Consider the following 22,015-nt stretch of genomic DNA (forward strand, 5'->3'; position numbering starts at 1 on the left):
TTTGAATATCCCTTTTAGTATCTTTTGTCTTTCTTTAAAATGTCATGTTCTTGCTCTTTGAAAAAAGATAGCACTAAGTTTGTTTAATGTCATGAATAAGCTGTACTCGTGTACAGTGCAGTTCACCTTAACTTACCCTGCAATATCTGTGTAGATAAATTCTTTGAGGCAGAGGTATGTAGTCCAACGTTATTCCATGGTAAAACACTACATTCCGTTTTGGCGTAAATTCTGTGTACATGAGTTGTCTTCCCTACACACCAGTGGTATGACAGTATACCTGACTCTGTATCTATAAATCCATGCCAGTGTGCTGCCACAAAGTGAGTGGCGTTTTGGTACTCTTTGTCAAGTATTCCTGTTTTGTTTGTACAAAACACATGTTCATACTGATATATACTCATACCTCATATATATGAGGAATGGTGCATAAATCTATCTGGTGCATGATTGACCAGTTTTTCTTCATAATCATGGAAGATATCATTGAACAAGTTAATAATTTGAAAACTAGTGTATAGCATTACAGACCTAGATGCACTACGGAGATCAGCAAAAAAATTAAAAACAAATCTATAGACATAAATGTATACTATGTAATGTTTTGATTGTTTCCTATCCCGATTGTTGCTTTAAACTGAGCGTGGGATTCGAATGGTGGGTATAACTTGCATTTGAGACGACTTGAAAGGTTTTATGGTTTGGAAAATTGTCAACTATAACTACAGTATCCAAATGTTCAATAATGATAAGACCTTATCCATCATAAGAACGCAGGACGATGGATCAACAAAATAAACAATAAATTTATCAGATGTATATGCATTGTAACATTACCTAATTTATCAATTACAACGCCAGATAATAAGTAAACATGATTTATAATGAATTGTCTGCTGTTTATATAAATTAACTCACCTAATCCACCATAATTAATACCAGACGAAGGATCCACATGATCTACAATTAACCCATCAGATGTGAATGTAGTGTGGACTTACCTAATACATTATAAACAATGCATGATGATAGATCCACATGATCGACAATGAATCTATCAGATGTGAATGTAGTGTGGACTTACCTAATCCATCATAAACAAAGCCAGATGATGGATCCACATGATCCACAATGAATCTATCAGATGTGAATGTAGTGTGGACTTACCTAATCCATCATAAACAAAGCCAGATGATGGATCCACATGATCCACAATGAATCCATCAGATGTGAATGTAGTATGGACTCACCTAACCCATCATAAACAATAGCAGACGAAGGATCCACATGATCCACAATGAATCCATAAGATGTGAATGTAGTGTGGACTTACCTAATCCATCATAAACAATGCAAGATGATGGATCCACATGATCCGCAATGAATCCATAGGATGTGGATGAAGTGTGGACTTACCTAATCCATCATAAACAATGCCAGATGATGGATCCACATGATCCACAATGAATCCATCAGATGTGGATGTAGTGTGGGCTTACCTAATCCATCATAAACAATGCCAGATGATGGATCCACATGATCCACAATGAATCCATCAGATGTGAATGTAGTGTGGACTTACCTAATCCATCATAAACAATGCCAGATGGTGGATCCACATGATCCACAATGAATCCATCAGATGTGAATGTAGTGTGGACTTACCTAATCCATCATAAACAATGCCAGATGATGGATCCACATGATCCACAATGAATCCATCATATGTGGATGTAGTGTGGACTTACCTAATCCATCATAAACAATGCTAGATGATAGATCCACATGATCCACAATGAATCCATCAGATGTGGATGTAGTGTGGACTTACCTTTCCATCATAAACAATGCCAGATGATAGATCCACATGATCCACAATGAATCCATCATATGTGGATGTAGTGTGGACTTACCTAATCCATCATAAACAATGCCAGATGATGGATCCACATGATCCACAATGAATCCATCAGATGTGGATGTAGTGTGGGCTCCAGCATGGTTATAAGCTATGACATTAGAGTAATATCTAACACCAGGTATCAGGCTGATTCTAGACATATTGTATCCTGTGGCTGTCCCTGGTATAGCCTCTGGTATGGTCAGGATATCATAACCTATAAACACATAAAATCACTGATAATAATGGCAGATCAAAGCATTATATATCAGATTAAATCTAGACATATTGTATCCTGTGGCTGTCCCTGATATTACCTCTGGTATTGCCAGGGTATCATAACTTTAAACACATAAAATCACTGATATAATTAATGGCAGATCATAGCATTAGATATCAGGTTAAATCTAGACATATTGTATCCTGTGGCTGTCCCTGATATTACCTCTGGTATTGTCAGGATATCATAATCTATAATCACATAAAACCATTGATATAATGGCAGATCATAGCATTAGATATCCGATTGAATCTAGACATATAATGCAAATGTTTGCACCTGCCCTAAGTCAGGAATCTGATGTACAGTAGTTGTCGTTTGATTATGTTATTTATACGTGTTTCTCCTTTCTCGTTTTTTAATATAAACTAGACCGTTGGTTTTCCCGTTTGAATGGTTTTACACTAGTAATTTGGGGGCCCTTTATAGCTTGTTGTTCGGGTTGAGCCAAGGCTCCGTGTTGAAGGCCGTACATTGACCTATAATGGTTTACTTTTTTAAATTGTTATTTGGATGGAGAGTTGTCTCATTGACACTCACACCACATCTTCCTATATCAATATAATGACTTGTATAAGGCAAATCTTAGCATTACATTTCAGATGACGCTGCTTCTTGTATATCTAGCTACATTATTGTTTGGATGTCATAAGCTTTAAATATGTTAAATTATATCATATCACCAACTCTATTTGGCTATACATTTTGTCCCCTCTTCAATGTTTGTTCTAATTTTTAGGACTTTCAATCTTATTAGCCTTGCGCATTACTGAAAGATGAAAATGGTAAACATACGCAGTTGTTGCAAAAAATATTTGTTCCAGTACTTGAGTACTGAAATGCAGATAATGAAAATATAAAGATTGAACGAGTACAGATCCCGCTGTTTTGTTTAGACCCTTTTAATCATTTATCTCTTTATTTTATTTTAGAATCAAGTTTTGTTCTTAAGGTAAGCATGTTTTACTGTATTGATTGTCTACAAACAAATATAAATCCTCTCTTTTTCCTTTTTTTGTTTTTTAGGTCAAACTACAAAATAAGAAAACACTCAAGACATATTGTACCCTGTTGGTGTACATACATGTTAGGTTTATCGACCTAGGCTTATATTAAGACATAACTTTTTATTTTCATTATCAGCATGGGCATTATGAACAGAGCTCCTAATTATGGAGGAACGTTCCTACACTCCAAAATTCGAGTCGGTTACACACTCTTCAGTTTCTAGTTCAATACCTTGAAACCTTTGTAAATGTAAATTTTTGAACTAGAAAATAGTGTTGTCTATGATTTGATAATTCATAATGATGTTTTCCATTTGGGACGGTGTTGTATTATATTTTATGATTTTTATCTCAGAGAGTTTTCTATTCTTTGATTTATTTTTTGATACAAATGGCACCTTTAAGAACTTAAGACAGGAGGTTAATTTTGTTCAGTTCATATTTATTCTAATTCTAGCTTCTCTGTGTATGCAGCATAGTGTTGACCATACTCAAAATCTAACTACTAAATCTAAACAAAATGAATTGTCTGTGTATCAAACTATTGTGGTAATCAGGTTAAGATGAATTCCATATATATATATATATATATATAAAGGTGTGGAATAAGTGCAAATTAGACAACTATCCATCCAAATCACAATTTGTATAAGGTAAACCTTTATTGGTCAAAGTACTGACAGCCTTCGCCACGGTATCTTGGTTAACGGTCATATTGACCATTTACTGACCTCCTGGAAACGAACTAAGATACAGTCTGTATTTTTCTATCGTTGCCTCAGTATTCAGGAATTTATTTTTCCATTTGAAGGTTATAGGTCGTCCTATCCTCATGTAATCGTCATCTTTAGCTGTTGTGCCTTGCACATTCTCTGTTACCTATCAATATGTTTATCATTGTTTATGTTTGTTAAAAGAAATATAAATTTCATTAAAGATTTCAAAGACTTCCATTTTATTACTGAAAATGTGTACACAAAATTACGAAAAAACATGTTATAAGGGAAAAGGAGACAAGAATTACCAAACAATATGAAACACTACAATTGGCCATACCAACCAAACAACACACAACTATTTTAAGAAAAGTTAAATTCATATAAGATGCGAAGGAACGACGCATATTGCCCTGCTCGTAAAGCTTGAAGCAATTTTTCGGAATAGAAATTTTAAAATTATGAACCCCGAAATATCGGCATAATCAGCAAACGGATTCAAACGAAATCTCATTCTGTTATTCTCATAGAGGACTCTGATACTTAAAGTTAGCTCAATATATGAAGGCGTTTACAAACCAGTCTGACGTGTTCAACTGTTTTTCACAAATTTTCAAAATTTAAAGCAGTAATGTTGCAAAAACATCAGTGGAGAAAAGACAAACGTAATCTCAATCTGCACCCATCATAGTAGACTCACATACATGAAAGTCCGATTAACAGTTCTTTACATAATGACAGAATGACGAAATGACGGAACGATAGATAAGGTTAACACTATATGGCCCGGACTACAGTATGCGGGTGATAATATCCAAACACCACGGCATATGGTATAGAAAACAAGACTTCATAATTCCAAACGATTTTTCCAATTAGAATTAAGCGTTTCATTAAAATTTACCGGAAAAATTACCGAAACAGTATAATGTCAATTAAATTAACAATACCAAACTCAATATTTTCATATTTTAGAAATCTTTAAGGTTTATTAAATATATATAGTTAATATATCATACTTTCAGAAATAGAAACTGAACGCTTATTCATATGAATTCTTTCAGAAAATATTCATTTAAAATGCTTATATATAAATGCTATTGGAAAATATTCATTTGTCAATTTCATTTCTTGCATTTGCAGCTGTGTTTTACTGAAGAAAATTGTAGTTCATTGAACAAAGTTTATCATATAACATTCCAATCAAGAATAGAAAAGTGAGGACATTCACAGTCCACAAAATGTTAATGGAAAGTATATATCTTACTTACAGCTGTGCCTCGAACTGTTGCTAAAACAGGTGCTTGTGTCATCACATATATGCCATTTGTTTTAAATACAACATAGATATTCGAGGAATACCAAACTTTCACATACACTGAATATACAAATGTGTTTATCAGTAAGTCTTTACCTGTTAATATAAACACAACATCAATGTTAGAGGAATCACAACATATTCACAAGGGCTATCTGTCACAGCACATTTATATGGAATATTAGTCAGAACATTCAAAATGGCTGTTCATCACAACATATTCACACATAAAATGCTATTTACAAAATTTTCACATGGAATGACAGTGACAACATTTTCACAACCGCAACATATTTACTAGGCTTAGAGTCATAAAATAGTACTATTGGTTTATTATTCACAGCATATTCACAAGCGCTGCTTGTCACAAGACCTATGATTGTAAGTCACAACATATTGACAAGCTCAGGGTTGTCTTGAGAAATAGAGAATGTTAGAATGCATAATAATATAAATTTATAAGTCCCAGCATACGGAGGGATTCTCAAATAAACAAAATATTCACTGGGTGTATACAAATTATGAAAAAGAAGCTATACCTACAACATTTATGTTCTAAAGATTATCATGGTGAAAAACTCCTAGGATGAAAAGAAACTGTGTCCATCAAACTGACAATTAACAAAGATGGAGACAACTTAAAAAAGTATATTTGTTTTCTCTCACTTTTATTCTAACAAGTATGTTCATTCCAAGCTTATAAACTTAATGCAATAGTTACTTACATTGTGTATAGAGGATACACACATGGCATTATGATTATTTTACCTGGACCAATCGTGAACACAGCGTCCATCAACTGACCGGCGTCCTGCCAAACTTTATCATCTACTGGGTCAAAGATGCCCTCAGGTCCTAACCTGTCTGCATACCCAACACTCCATTCATACCTACATGCATTGCAGGAAAATTTTTAATGATGATGATTTTTTTTGGCCAATTATGTTTTTACAATCATATAAACCCAAAAATCAGATAAAGAAAAAACAGTTTAATTCTAAAAATATTTGGCCCCTTTGAGGTGTACATCATTAAAAGAAAATGAGTAAGGATTACAAAGATATTGAACTCAAACTTATGACCAATTTTACCAGTGAGAACGAATTACCTTTACCTATATTCGTCCAAACCAATAGAAAACTAACTCTTACATTGTGTTCCTATGTAATGTGACGTCAGTTCTTGCGTTGAGGCCTTGCCTAACTCGGGTGTATATTTTTGTGTGTGATTATGTTGGTTTATGTAATGTATCGGGTGTTTTTTTTTGTTTTTTTTCTGTAATTAGTTAATACTTCAGTTTTATTATGTATATCTTTTATTTAGTCATTTCATAAAATCTACTGTTAACAAAAGTATAAACTATTCTTAATAATAAGGAAGTTCTTGCCCCAGGCAGAAAACCCTAGCCGTATTTGGCACAACTTTTTTGAACTTTTCCTCAGTGCTGTTCAACTTTGTACTTGTTTTGGCTTTCGAACTTTTATATCTGGGCGTCACTAGTAAGTCTTGTGTGGACGAAAAGGGCTTCTGGCGTTTTAAAATTTTAAACCTGGTGCCTTTTGTTAGCTATTATTCGTGTGTTTCTTTGTCCAATATGTTCTCCTATTTATTTGTATTGTAGTCCTGCAATGTTGTGTTGTAATTTTAATTTTATATTAAACATTGCCATTAAAGTGGGAGGGGATGTTTGGCATGCCACAAAACCAGGTTCAACCAATCATATTTTTTCTTTTAAAAAAAAATGCACTGTACCAAGTCAGAAATATGGCCATTGTTTTATTATGTAGTTCGTTTCTGTGTGTGTTACATTTTAACGTTGGGTTTCTTTTGTGTTGTTTGTTTTACTCTTATATTTGAGTTAGAATTCACATTATTATAAGACGTGTCACGGTACTTTTCTATCCCATATTCATGTATTTAGTTTTGATGTTATATTTGTTATTCTCATCGGATGTTGTCTAATGCATGCTTAGTTCCTTTCTGTGTGTGTGTTTCATTTTAATGTTGAATCGCTGTTCTCCTCTTATATTTAATGTGTTTCCCTCAGTTTTAGTTTGTAACCCGGATTTTTTTTTTATCGATTTATGAGTCTTAAACAGCGGTATACTACTGTTGCCTTTATTTACAGAGTTACATAACTGGACTTGAATCATGTGAGAAACGTTTTGTTTTTCATAAATATGATATAACACCATTTACGATGATGATGTGCATGTGTTGGTTGCCTGCTGTTACATTGAAATGAAAGTAAAAATGAATATTTAAAATTCCGCCTGTCTTGTTCTTTTTCCACACTATCCCTCGCCGTCAATATCATCATAACGGAGAGTGAAATCTGCCACGAACCTCTCAATACTTTGTTGGATATTGTGACAACCTGTACAATAGTAATGACATACGTGTGACTTACCACTTAGGTTTAGACGGATTTTGTTGTGAAATCTGCCATGTAGCTCTGAGAATATTGTTAGATGCAGTCACAGCCTGATCAACAGTAGAAAAGGCCATTTATATACTATCATAAGACTTACCATTTAGGTTTAGACGGATATATCAGTGAAATCTGCCATGTGGCTCTCAGAACATTGTTAGATGCTGTGACGGCCTGATCATTTTTAGAGTAACCATTTGTATCCTTTACTAGTAATAAGGTATACTGCGTACCAGAAAATACACCTACAAAAATGAATGTCGATATATCTAATGATATTCTGCATCTTTGGATTACACTTTGTTTTAATCATCTTGATCTGCTGTCTTAAACATCAGAATAAAGGATAAACAATCGATATTCTGGTGTAGTGGTGCACCAGAACAAGACGAAAATAAATGTCCATCACAATATAAAACAATGAAAGAAAGAGTACAGACATGAAAAAACCCAATTCAAATAACAGTCATACAGTCATATATGAAAATCAGTCGGTCGTTCCCTAACTTCATAGAGTTGAAGAAGATATACATCTATAATGTTTGGTGGTGTAAACGTCTTGAAATGATTATGACATGCTATTTGTTTGATACATCGGCAAATGTGCCCGGAGTTCAGAACTATAATTGTTTTTGTCTTGTCTGAAACATTTGTGATGATGTCAACAATTGCTTGGCATGTTTAGTGTAACACATATTTTTTTACCTTTGAAATTTGCAGAATTTTTACCATCACTGATTATTTAAACACCAAGTACATACTTCTTGTTATACATTAAACTTACTTTTATGCACCAATAACGGACTTTAACATATTCTGTCCAGCACTAAATCACTATTTAACATGTTAATAGAATATCAACTCTAGAACTGAGATTGGTATCTCTACTATTTGACACAAAAGTACAGTTATCGAAAGATTGTACTACATTGTAAGTTGCACCAACACAATGCAATGTGCACTATAGTGATATACTTACTATCTGATTTATCAATACAGCCACCCAACGTTTGGGAATATGGACATTTTTGGTCCTGTGGAGCACAAACACAGTGACCTTCACACGAAAGAGCATCACATCTTCTCATTAACTCTAAAGAGCTTGGTGGAGTCTTTGTAAAGGCTGAATGGACCATATGACTTCGCAAACCAACCTTTAAGGAAAATTTCAAGAAATGTGCCTGTATGTATTTTCGTAATTACATAAAAAATTTAAGCAATTGTATTATAGGTAACCTCCATGATTAGAAAATTATACTTATTCATTAATATTAAACAAAATAACAAAAAGATTATCCCTGTCTTCCAAGAAGGTTATTCAATTCAGTTCAATATAAACTACAAAATTATAATTAAGGTTTTTCTAAATAGAAAAGGCTAATTCAAATTTAAGTATTAAAAGGTTTGTCAGAAAGAAAAATACTTTTTCAAACCAGTTCTTTAAAACACTGAAATGGTGGGTTTGAATATTGGCCAGGAACAATTTAGTTTGGGTTCACATAGGGATTTCCTTTTTTGCTCAATGGATACTTTTATGTGTAGTGTTTTATGAACCAGTGTTTGCCTTTTCTACTTTTCTCTTTTAGCTATGCATTATCATAGAGCGAGAAGTCCATTTCTTACTTTAGTATGGAAAAGATGTTTCTCCTTTATCCAAATATATTCAAAATTTTTTTGAAATCAGAAACATAACTATGAACGTCCTACCGACTATACTACTATTTCATACAAACCTTATTTACAGCCCAGACAGTAATAAACAGTTCATCATAATTTGTCAGTTTTTCAGTCGCGACTTTATGCAGTTGAACTTTGCCCTCATCACCATGATCAGTGTTTGTTTCAACATGAATGTACTTAGCCGTGTGATCCTAATTAGGTATAAAAATTTATATTAAATTGATAATAACAAGATATTATACATTATTATATGAGCTACGTCACAATAATTATACCCAATATCCAAAATAACAAGTCACAAAATGCAGCATTTCCAGATAAATCTTTGAGCAAATTAATTAAGAGGGTACTTCCTATAACTGTATCCTTCCACTCACCTTAGTCTAATCTTTAGCCATGTATGATGATCATACAGTGACCATATAATGATCTATCTGTGAATGGATATCACTGAATCCTAGCCATGCCAGGTAACCCCTATAACCGTATCGTTCAACTCACCTTAGTCAAATCTTTAGTCATGTATGATGAACCTACAGTGACCATATAATGGTCTATCTGTGAATGGATATCACTGAATCCTAGCCATGCCAGGTAACCCCTATAACCGTATCGTTCAACTCACCTTGGTCAAATCTTTAGCCATGTATGATGATCCTACAGTGACCATATAATGATCTATCTGTGAATGGATATCACTGAATCCTAGCCATGCCAGGTAACCCCTATAACCTTATCCTTCCACTCACCTTAGTCAAATCTTTAGTCATGTATGATGAACCTACAGTGACCATATAATGGTCTATCTGTGAATAGATATCACTGAATCCTAGCCATGACAGGTACCCCTATAACTGTATCCTTCCACTCACCTTGGTCAAATCTTTAGCCATATATGATGACCCTACAGTGACCATATAATGATCTATCTTTGAATGCATATCACTGAATTCTAGCCATGCCAGGTACCCCTATAACTGTATCCTTCCACTCACCTTGGTCAAATCTTTAGCCATGTATGATGACCCTACAGTGACCATATAATGATCTATCTTTGAATGGATATCACTGAATCCGAGCCAGGCCAGGTAAACAGCATAAGTCCCCCAGGTCATCCATCCTGTTTCGTTCCTGGCCAAGTCTAGATCAACTGCATGGTCTGTTGACATTGCAAAAGTTCCTAATGGAATAAAATTCAGCAAATTGATAAAGTTTAAAAACGATGTAGCACGTATTAAATGTGTGTACCATCATTGCTTATCCTTCTAGAGCACCTAACATTTACCCATTTTTTTTGGAGTAGGGGATAGTTTTGTTCAGGGCATACAATACAGTTTTGATCCCGTACTTAAATTTTCATGAAAATTTGCATGTAGGCTAATTTTTACCTGATTTTATCAAATATGTAATAAAAAATATACCTTCATGTGCTACTTTTTGAGTAAATTGAGGTTCAAATTTCAGAAATTTCCTAAAAATACGGATTTGTGGACGTATTTTTCCTTTCGATAGAAATACATAACTTTTTTGTTTTAAAAGATACACACGATCTGTTTTTGTTAAATTATTTGGAATCTATGTGTTATATATATATTGCATAAATTTTGTACATTTTATTTTAACAAAATTAATAACTCAAATTAATCAAATGATCATGAATGTAGTAAAAACGCGTCATTTGTTGCTGTATATAAATCAAATTAAAAAAAATTGCACTATTTACGTTTCATGAAAATTGGTACACATAATCTTCTTACGTAATCAAACCAAATGTCATTTTAAAGAAGAGGGGTCCGTGAACTCGTTTTTAAGTTAAATCAGTTTGAATGATAAAAATCAGCCGAAAACTGCATTTTTTCCCGATAAGTCACCGTTTGACGTCGCGAAAATAACAATTTACGCTAGCAACGTCATTACCTCCCCTGTAACTGTATCATATGCCCTTAAGTCTGTAGTTTTCTATGTTATGTTTTGTGTTCTGTTGTTTGTCTCTGTCCTTTTTAGTCATAGTCTTCTCATTTTATCTAATAAATAGATTTTTTTATGCTGTCCCGTTGTTATCTTTCGCCTCTATTCTGTTGTCAAGTTCTAGACACTACTGATTAAGGTATGAAGCAAACACTCCCTGTGATATAGATATTGTACAAATCTCTGCAGTTTTATATTTTATCCTCCTCTATAAATATTAAACACAACTTTCAAGATATCAGTGACATGTCTACATGGATTTCTTCAGATAAAAACATTATTCATTGATCAACAATGATATATATAATAGATCATTTCCTTCCCCTCTAGATCTGTACATAGAAACTTACATCCCTGATGATCACTAAACCGAGGTACACACTCATAATATGCTAAAACAATTCCTGGTCAATAATATGGGACATGTGATATTCTAAGAGTCGGCCGAGATTAATCAAGCGTGCTTTTAAAGAGCAGAAAGGCAAATCTTTTAAACTTTGGGATCACTTAATTTTCAGAGAATTTAGCCGTGTAAAATGTCATTGTTTATTGTATCAAACGGTGAATTTCGGTTCTCCTAATTTTGTAAAAAATGTAATCCCGCTTCGAAACCCGAAAACCTAATCACATCTGTAAAACATGTCTCTTGTCTCGAAAAGAATAAAGATACATATTCAATTTTATGAACGAAAAAGGGTACAATTTCTCTTCTACCTTGTGGTGTGCTATTTACAAATATTCCCTGATATGTTGACAATATATCCATTACATACAACCATATTGTCTCCACTCTCTCCATGTTATATTTAAAATAAACAAACCTCTAGATGGTGGAGTACTGTCCACAAACATCCCCTTGGAGGTAGAAGTAATACAAACCTCTAGATGGTGGGGTACTGTCTACCAACATCCCCTTGGAGGTAGAAGTAATACAAACCTCTAGATGGTGGTGTACTGTCTACAAACATCCCCTTGGAGGTAGAAGTAATACAAACCTCTAGATGGTGGTGTACTGTCTACAAACATCCCCTTGGAGGTAGAAGTAATACAAACCTCTAGATGGTGGTGTACTGTCTACAAACATCCCCTTGGAGGTAGAAGTAATACAAACCTCTAGATGGTGGTGTACTGTCTACAAACATCCCCTTGGAGGTAGAAGTAATACAAACCTCTAGATGGTGGTGTACTGTCTACAAACATCCCCTTGGAGGTAGAAGTAATACAAACCTCTAGATGGTGGTGTACTGTCTACAAACATCCCCTTGGAGGTAGAAGTAATACAAACCTCTAGATGGTGGTGTACTGTCTACAAACATCCCCTTGGAGGTAGAAGTAATACAAACCTCTAGATGGTGGTGTACTGTCTACAAACATCCCCTTAGAGGTAGAAGTAATACAAACCTCTAGATGGTGGTGTACTGTCTACAAACATCCCCTTGGAGGTAGAAGTAATACAAACCTCTAGATGGTGGTGTACTGTCTACAAACATCCCCTTGGAGGTAGAAGTAATACAAACCTCTAGATGGTGGTGTACTGTCCACAAACATCCCCTTGGAGGTAGAAGTACAAACCTCTAGATGGTGGGGTGCTGTCTACAAACATCCCCTTGGAGGTAGAAGTAATACAAACCTCTAGATGGTGGAGTACTGTCTACAAACATCCCTTTGGAGGTTGAAGTAATACAAACCTCTACATGGTGGTGTACTGTCTACAAACATCCCCTTGGAGGTAGAAGTAATACAAACCTCTAGATGGTGGAGTACTATCTACAAACATCCCCTTAGAGGTAGAAGTAATACAAACCTCTAGATGGTGGTGTACTGTCTACCAACATCCCCTTGGAGGTAGAAGTAATACAAACCTCTAGATGGTGGTGTACTGTCTACCAACATCCCCTTGGAGGTAGAAGTAATACAAACCTCTAGATGGTGGTGTACTGTCTACCAACATCCCCTTGGAGGTAGAAGTAATACAAACCTCTAGATGGTGGTGTACTGTCTACAAACATCCCCTTGGAGGTAGAAGTAATACAAACCTCTAGATGGTGGTGTACTGTCTACAAACATCCCCTTGGAGGTAGAAGTAATACAAACCTCTAGATGGTGGTGTACTGTCTACAAACATCCCCTTGGAGGTAGAAGTAATACAAACCTCTAGATGGTGGTGTACTGTCTACAAACATCCCCTTGGAGGTAGAAGTAATACAAACCTCTAGATGGTGGTGTACTGTCTACAAACATCCCCTTGGAGGTAGAAGTAATACAAACCTCTAGATGGTGGTGTACTGTCTACAAACATCCCCTTGGAGGTAGAAGTAATACAAACCTCTAGATGGTGGTGTACTGTCTACCAACATCCCCTTGGAGGTAGAAGTAATACAAACCTCTAGATGGTGGTGTACTGTCTACCAACATCCCCTTGGAGGTAGAAGTAATACAAACCTCTAGATGGTGGTGTACTGTCTACCAACATCCCCTTGGAGGTAGAAGTAATACAAACCTCTAGATGGTGGTGTACTGTCTACAAACATCCCCTTGGAGGTAGAAGTAATACAAACCTCTAGATGGTGGTGTACTGTCTACAAACATCCCCTTGGAGGTAGAAGTAATACAAACCTCTAGATGGTGGTGTACTGTCTACAAACATCCCCTTGGAGGTAGAAGTAATACAAACCTCTAGATGGTGGTGTACTGTCTACAAACATCCCCTTGGAGGTAGAAGTAATACAAACCTCTAGATGGTGGTGTACTGTCTACAAACATCCCCTTGGAGGTAGAAGTAATACAAACCTCTAGATGGTGGTGTACTGTCTACAAACAACCCCTTGGAGGTAGACGTAATACAAACCTCTAGATGGTGGTGTACTGTCTACAAACATCCCCTTGGAGGTAGAAGTAATACAAACCTCTAGATGGTGGGGTACTGTCTACAAACATCCCCTTGGAGGTAGAAGTAATACAAACCTCTAGATGGTGGTGTACTGTCTACAAACATCCCCTTGGAGGTAGAAGTAATACAAACCTCTAGATGGTGGTGTACTGTCTACAAACATCCCCTTGGAGGTAGAAGTAATACAAACCTCTAGATGGTGGTGTACTGTCTACAAACATCCCCTTGGAGGTAGAAGTAATACAAACCTCTAGATGGTGGTGTACTGTCTACAAACATCCCCTTGGAGGTAGAAGTAATACAAACCTCTAGATGGTGGTGTACTGTCTACAAACATCCCCTTGGAGGTAGAAGTAATACAAACCTCTAGATGGTGGTGTACTGTCTACAAACAACCCCTTGGAGGTAGACGTAATACAAACCTCTAGATGGTGGTGTACTGTCTACAAACATCCCCTTGGAGGTAGAAGTAATACAAACCTCTAGATGGTGGGGTACTGTCTACAAACATCCCCTTGGAGGTAGAAGTAATACAAACCTCTAGATGGTGGTGTACTGTCTACAAACATCCCCTTGGAGGTAGAAGTAATACAAACCTCTAGATGGTGGTGTACTGTCTACAAAAATCCCCTTGGAGGTAGAAGTAATACAAACCTCTAGATGGTGGTGTACTGTCTACAAACATCCCCTTGGAGGTAGAAGTAATACAAACCTCTAGATGGTGGTGTACTGTCTACAAACATCCCCTTGGAGGTAGAAGTAATACAAACCTCTAGATGGTGGTGTACTGTCTACAAACATCCCCTTGGAGGTAGAAGTAATACAAACCTCTAGATGGTGGTGTACTGTCTACAAACATCCCCTTGGAGGTAGAAGTAATACAAACCTCTAGATGGTGGTGTACTGTCTACAAACATCCCCTTGGAGGTAGAAGTAATACAAACCTCTAGATGGTGGTGTACTGTCTACAAACATCCCCTTGGAGGTAGAAGTAATACAAACCTCTAGATGGTGGTGTACTGTCTACAAACATCCCCTTGGAGGTAGAAGTAATACAAACCTCTAGATGGTGGTGTACTGTCTACAAACATCCCCTTGGAGGTAGAAGTAATACAAACCTCTAGATGGTGGTGTACTGTCTACCAACATCCCCTTGGAGGTAGAAGTAATACAAACCTCTAGATGGTGGTGTACTGTCTACCAACATCCCCTTGGAGGTAGAAGTAATACAAACCTCTAGATGGTGGTGTACTGTCTACCAACATCCCCTTGGAGGTAGAAGTAATACAAACCTCTAGATGGTGGTTTACTGTCTACAAACATCCCCTTGGAGGTAGAAGTAATACAAACCTCTAGATGGTGGTGTACTGTCTACAAACATCCCCTTGGAGGTAGAAGTAATACAAACCTCTAGATGGTGGGGTACTGTCTACAAACATCCCCTTGGAGGTAGAAGTAATACAAACCTCTATATGGTGGTGTACTGTCTACAAACATCCCCTTGGAGGTAGAAGTAATACAAACCTCTAGATGGTGGAGTACTGTCTACAAACATCCCCTTGGAGGTAGAAGTAATACAAACCTCTAGATGGTGGTGTACTGTCTACAAACATCCCCTTGGAGGTAGAAGTAATACAAACCTCTAGATGGTGGAGTACTGTCTACAAACATCCCCTTGGAGGTAGAAGTAATACAAACCTCTAGATGGTGGTGTACTGTCTACAAACATCCCCTTGGAGGTAGAAGTAATACAAACCGCTAGATGGTGGTGTACTGTCTACAAACATCCCCTTGGAGGTAGAAGTAATACAAACCTCTAGATGGTGGGGTACTGTCTACCAACATCCCCTTGGAGGTAGAAGTAATACATATCTCAGCACTGTTACAGGAAATTAAGGTCACATAATAGGTCACTCCATCATGTAAATCTAGTCCAGTAAATACATAGGACCTGGCTATACCATTCACCTGGAAATTATGAAACAATATTAGGTACATCAGTAATTACATATATCATCTAGCAATATCATTCAATATAGCTGCCCATAAGGGAGCTATTAAACCAAGAGTTCCAAATAGTGAAGTTGAAATCATCCCTTCGTAAATTTTACGGACGCCATCACGAATTGGTTGACCGTTACTGAATAACCATTTTACAGTTGATATCGAATATGTTTCTTACATCGTAACTACAATCCCCTTCCCTTTTTAGCTCACCTAGCCCGAAGGTCCAAGTGAGCTTTTCTCATCACTTTGCGTCCGTCGTCCGTCGTCGTCCGTCGTCGTCCATCGTCCGTCGTCGTCCGTCGTCGTCCATCGTCCGTCGTCGTTAACTTTTACAAAAATCTTCTCCTCTGAAACTACTGGGCCAAATTAAACCAAACTTGGCCACAATCATCATTGGGGTATCTAGTTTAAAAAATGTGTGGCGTGACCCGGCCAACCAACCAAGATGGCTGCCATGGCTAAAAATAGAACATAGGGGTAAAATGTAGATTTTGGCTTAGAACTCTGAAACCAAAGCATTTAGAGCAAATCTGACATGGCGGTAAAATTGTTAATCAAGTGAAAATCTATCTGCCCTGAAATTTTCAAATGAATCGGACAACCGGTTGTTGGGTTGCTGCCCCTGAATTGGTAATTTTTAAGGAAATTTTGCTGTTTTTGGTTATTACCTTGAATATTATTATAGATAGAGATAAACTGTAAACAGCAATAATGTTCAGCAAAGTAAGATCTACAAATAACTCAACATGACAAAAATGGTCAGTTGACCCCTGAAGGAGTTATTGCCCTTTATAGTCATTTTTTACCAATTTTTCGTAAATTTTTGTTATCTTTTACAAAAATCTTCTCCTCTGAAACTACTGGGCCAAACTTTACTAAACTTAGCCACAATCATTATAAGGGTATCTAGTTTAAAAAATATGTCCGGTGACCCGGCCATCATGGCTATAAATAGAACATCGGGGTAAAATGTAGATTTTGTCTTATAACTTTGAAACCAAAGCATTTAGAGCAAATCTGACAAGGTGTTAAATTATTTATCAAGTCAATGTCTATCTGCCCTGAAATTTTCAGATGAATTTGATAATAGTTGTTGTGTTGCTGCCCCCAAATTGGTAATTTTTATGGTAATTTTGCCGTTTTTTGTTATCACCTTGAATACACTATAGATAGAGATAAACTGTAAACAGCAATAATGTTCAGCAAAGTAAGATCTACAAATAAGTCAACATGACAAAAATGGTCAGTTGACCCCTGAAGGCGTTATTGCCCTTTATAGTCATATTTTACCAATTTTTCGTAAATTTTTGTTATCTTTTACAAAAATCTTCTCCTCTGAAACTACTGGGCCAAACTTAACCAAACTTAGCCACAATCATTGTTAGGGTATCTAGTTTAAAAAATGTGTCCGGTGACCCGGCTACCATTGCTATAAATAGAACATCGGGGTAAAATGTAGATTTTGGCTTATAACTTGGAAACCAAAGCATTTAGAGCAAATCTGACAAGGTGTTAAATTGTTTTTCAAGCGAAAATATATCTGCCCTGAAATTTTCAGATGAATTTAATAATTGTTGTTGTGTTGCTGCCCCCCAATTGGTAATTTTTAAGAAAATTTTGCCGTTTTTGGTTATTATTTAATACTATTATAGATATAGATAAACTGTAAACTGCAATAATGTTCAGCAAAGTAAGATCTACAAATAAGTGAACATGACCAAAATGGTCAGTTGACCTCTTAAGGAGTTATTGCCCTTTATAGTCAATTATTAACAATTTTCATTAGTTTTTACAAAATATTTTCCTCTGGAACTAAAGAGCCAAGTTCATTATAGATAAACAAAATTGTAAGTAGCAAGTATGTTCAGTAAAGCAAGATCTCGAAATACGTCATCATCACCAAAACACAATTTTTTCATGAATCCATCTGACGATCTGTTTTCTTTGTTTGATATGCATATATACCAAGTTGAGCGACACAGGCTCTTAAGAGCCTCTAGTTATGAGTGTGACCTATCGAGTAGGAATATTTACCGGGTTTCTAATAACATGTGGAGCAGGATCGGCTTCCCCTACCGGATCACTTGAGATCATCCCACAATTTGTTGGGGTTCGTGTTGCTCAGTCTTTAGTTTTCTATGTTGTTCCTTGTGAACTTTTGTATGTCTGTTTGTCTTTTCCATTTTTAACCATAGCGTTGTTAGTTTATTTTCGATGAATGAGTTTGACTATTCCTCTGGTGTGTTTCGCCCCTTTTTTCTGACGGCCATAGCAAAATCAAACCACCCATAACATGTTCAGACATTCATAGACTAGATTCAGCTTTTTGAGATATTATTAGAGAACAATAAACAGTTCGACAGTACATCCATACGACATACCTCTACTGTTCATGTTTAAGTGATTAAACGATTAATTCTACACATGTATTATGTTATCTGTATTTGGAGGCCCATAATCAAAGTACTGTGTACAGGCAACTGTGCTTGGTTAACCTAACAGATCACTAAATATTGGTATTAACCAAGTGGTGCATTTGACTATAATGGTTCTTAACAAATCACGAATTTCCATCACTATTGTCCATTCGTGATGGTGGGAGCTCAATATATATTTTGTGTGTTGTGTTTTATGTGTTTTATATGCATGTACTGTACTGATTGTGTGTCATGAATGGATTCGCAATATCCTTTGAAAGTCTAGATATATTATACGACTGACGCAAAAAACAAATTATAAAATTAGTCGCTTCACAAATTGCCTTGGGATTTTAAAACATATTTCTTGGTAACATCTGGACGGAAATTATATATGATATACAATTAGATTACTGTTTACCCCTATACTTCTTTTTCTGTGAGGAAAACACTCTTCATCTCCCCTTATAAAAAACAGAGACAATGTATTCTTAATGTAATATGCACTATCTCCTTTATAGAGAAATTTAAGAGCAAACTTACTGACTGTGAAGACAACATGAATTCTCCTCCAATATGAGAATTGATAGACAGATACTGTCTTTTTATATATGACTCATCATCATCAACAGCCCATTCAACTTTCATAGATGTTCTATAAATCTGTGTCAACCCCTTAATTCCAAAGTCAACAGAGAATGTTGGTTGTTTTGTCATAACTGGTGGCGTGTTGTCCACAATAAAACCATTCGATGATGATTCAGACCACAAACCTAAAAAGATAGCATTACAGTTAATTATACCACTGGTGTATCTTTGAAAACAACAAAATATTATGTTTTCTAATTTTCATAATTACTTTTCTGAGTAAAGCGGAATATTATATTGTACCTTAATGACTTGTAAAATTTCAAATCAATTTAAGCTCGTAATCAATTTTTACAACTGACTACAAAAACAAGTATTCGCATATGAAATATAAATCTTCTTGATTCCACAAAATCTGGTAAGGTTTAAGTTCTTATCGATTAACCCATAACATGTGTTCACTTAAAGATAAAACTTCGTGTAGGAATCACGATTTCTTGCTTGCCGTAACAACATAGTTCAATTGTTTCAGTCTCCGACTAAAGTCATCAAAAACTTGCAACTAACAATAATTATTTACAAATTGAGAATTTTGAAATTTCACAGTTACAATTTACAAATTGACAATTAATGAATTAAAAGTTTTGACCCCGTTGTCCTGCCATACAATGTAGTTCTGAAATATTAATTTCACAATTGATAGCTGCTATGTTTCTTATGTCGTAACTACACCCCGTTTCATTTTACAAGAATGTAACCTACATGTACTAAATTAAACTTATTACCAGATTTGTACTTACATGGACAACACGACGGCTGCAACATGTGGAGCAGGATCTGCTTACCCTTCCAAGAGAACCTGATATCACGCCCAGTTTTTGATGGGGTTCGTGTTTAGTCTTTAGTTTTTTGTGTTGTGTTTGTGTACTATTGTTTGTCTGTTTGTCTTTTCTTTTTATAATAATGAAAAAGACAAACAGACAAACAATAATCATGGCGTTGTCAGTTTATATTTAATTAATTAGTTTGAATTTCCCTCTGATAACTTTCGCCCCTCTGCTATAATACAAGAATAATCAATATTTTCAACGTAAGGAAATGCCTGTATAAATTCAGGAATATTGCTGTTGTATTCCATTCGTTTGGTTAATTTGAGGTTTTGCCATTTGATACAGGAGTTTTTCTTTTAAATTTTCCTTGGAGTTTTTTTTATCTTACTTTTTACTACATTGCATCACATGTTTTGCTATGTGGCAATAAAAATGATGTCTGAGTACATACCAGCTTTATTATACGCCCTTATTGTTACATATACTCTCTTGTTCAAAGGAAGGTCAAGGTTGAAATTAGTAGAATTCAGTAATGCTGCAGTCTCTGTCAGATGGAGTTCTATAGAGGGCACTATGTCATCATAACCTGGCTTTGTTCCTGCCCTCCAAGCATACTTCTGGAGGCCAGATTGAGGGTCATCAAACCCATACCACTTGGCTGATATGTAGATACTGTGAAGTAGAAATAAAAACTGTCAGATGGGGCTCTATAAGGGTACTATGTCATCATAACGTGTAGAGACCAGACTGAGGGTCATCAAACCCATACCACTTGGCTGATAGGTAGATCCTGTGTAGTAAAATTACGACTGTATGATTGCTATCTAAAAGAATACTGTTGCCTTCCATAGATATACATATCTGAGGTTCCTCAAGCTCACAGGCTACTTGGCTGATAAGGAATATTATAATTAAAGTATATGTTTGTAGCTGTAATATCTCATCAAATGGAAACCACTTTACTGGTTGGCTTATTAAGAAATATGATTTCATATCTATACGGGTCTATCTCTCTTTACATATGATCATTTATCAGAGAAACGTAAGGTTGTCATTTGGTCCGCAGTATTTGAAATAACATATTAATATTAAGTAAATGACTTATGCATTGATAGACGAACTATAATATAAGAAAAACTGCAATTTTAAGAATAGACATACGTCATTGATTGATATTCTGTGTCATAAAATCCTGTTCCATCTTGTACTGTACCAGATGTCGGTGGACTGTTGTCTATAATCACACCATCTGATGTCACAGTGGTACACATGTCTGCTGTGTTACATGCCGTTACTGTGGTATAATATCTCAGTCCTGTACCAAGATGGATGTTCCTTAATGTAAATTCTGAAATATTACAAAGTATACATTTGTAAGTGTATGTGGTGAGGGTGTGTCATCTTACACATGTGGTCCGTTTGTTGTAATATCCCAGTCCTGTTAATACAAGGTGAATGTTCTCATATGCAAATTCTCAGGTTGAAAACCTAAATTAGAAAGATACATGTTTTTATGTTACTCATGCTCACTTTGAATTGACATATGTTTGATACACATTTGCCATGAAACACATGGTCAGTTGGTGTTATATCTCAGTCCCGTGTCAAGATGATTAGATACAAGAAGATGGGGTATGATTGCCAATGAGACAGCTCTCCATCCAAGTCTCAATTTATGAAAGTAAACCATTATAAGTCAAAGTACGGTTTTCAACACGGAGCCTTGGCTCACATCGAACAGCAAGATATAAAGGGGCCCCAAAAAGTTACAATTGTAAAACCATTTAAACGGAAAAACCAACGGTCGTATCTTTATTAAAAAAAGAAACGAGAACACTAATAAACTACAGCCACAGACGACAACTACTGAACATTAAATCCCTGATGTAGGAAAGGTGAAAACAAATGCAGCGGGTTTACACATTTTAATGGTACCAAACTTTCATCCTCATCTGAAACAATAATGTCACATAACAACATAGA

General features: G+C 35.7%; 1 protein-coding gene across 1 annotated transcript in view; it reads right to left on the minus strand.

Annotated features, from left to right (window-relative positions):
- Positions 1-22,015, minus strand: part of LOC134683486 (uncharacterized) — a 124,225-nt gene that overhangs the window by 19,024 nt on the left and 83,186 nt on the right. Inside the window, exons 50-62 of the mRNA XM_063542796.1 lie at positions 21,194-21,380; positions 20,484-20,704; positions 19,158-19,387; positions 16,005-16,158; positions 10,328-10,512; positions 9,386-9,523; positions 8,632-8,806; positions 7,753-7,897; positions 5,990-6,111; positions 5,175-5,317; positions 3,919-4,066; positions 1,914-2,117; positions 137-358 (exon numbers count right to left, since the gene is read on the minus strand). Of these exons, the coding sequence (XP_063398866.1) occupies positions 137-358; positions 1,914-2,117; positions 3,919-4,066; positions 5,175-5,317; positions 5,990-6,111; positions 7,753-7,897; positions 8,632-8,806; positions 9,386-9,523; positions 10,328-10,512; positions 16,005-16,158; positions 19,158-19,387; positions 20,484-20,704; positions 21,194-21,380 (2,274 nt within the window). The remainder of the gene's footprint in view (positions 1-136; positions 359-1,913; positions 2,118-3,918; positions 4,067-5,174; positions 5,318-5,989; positions 6,112-7,752; positions 7,898-8,631; positions 8,807-9,385; positions 9,524-10,327; positions 10,513-16,004; positions 16,159-19,157; positions 19,388-20,483; positions 20,705-21,193; positions 21,381-22,015) is intronic.

Source organism: Mytilus trossulus, chromosome 9 (assembly GCF_036588685.1).
Source record: "Mytilus trossulus isolate FHL-02 chromosome 9, PNRI_Mtr1.1.1.hap1, whole genome shotgun sequence".
NCBI classification, from domain to species: domain Eukaryota; kingdom Metazoa; phylum Mollusca; class Bivalvia; order Mytilida; family Mytilidae; genus Mytilus; species Mytilus trossulus.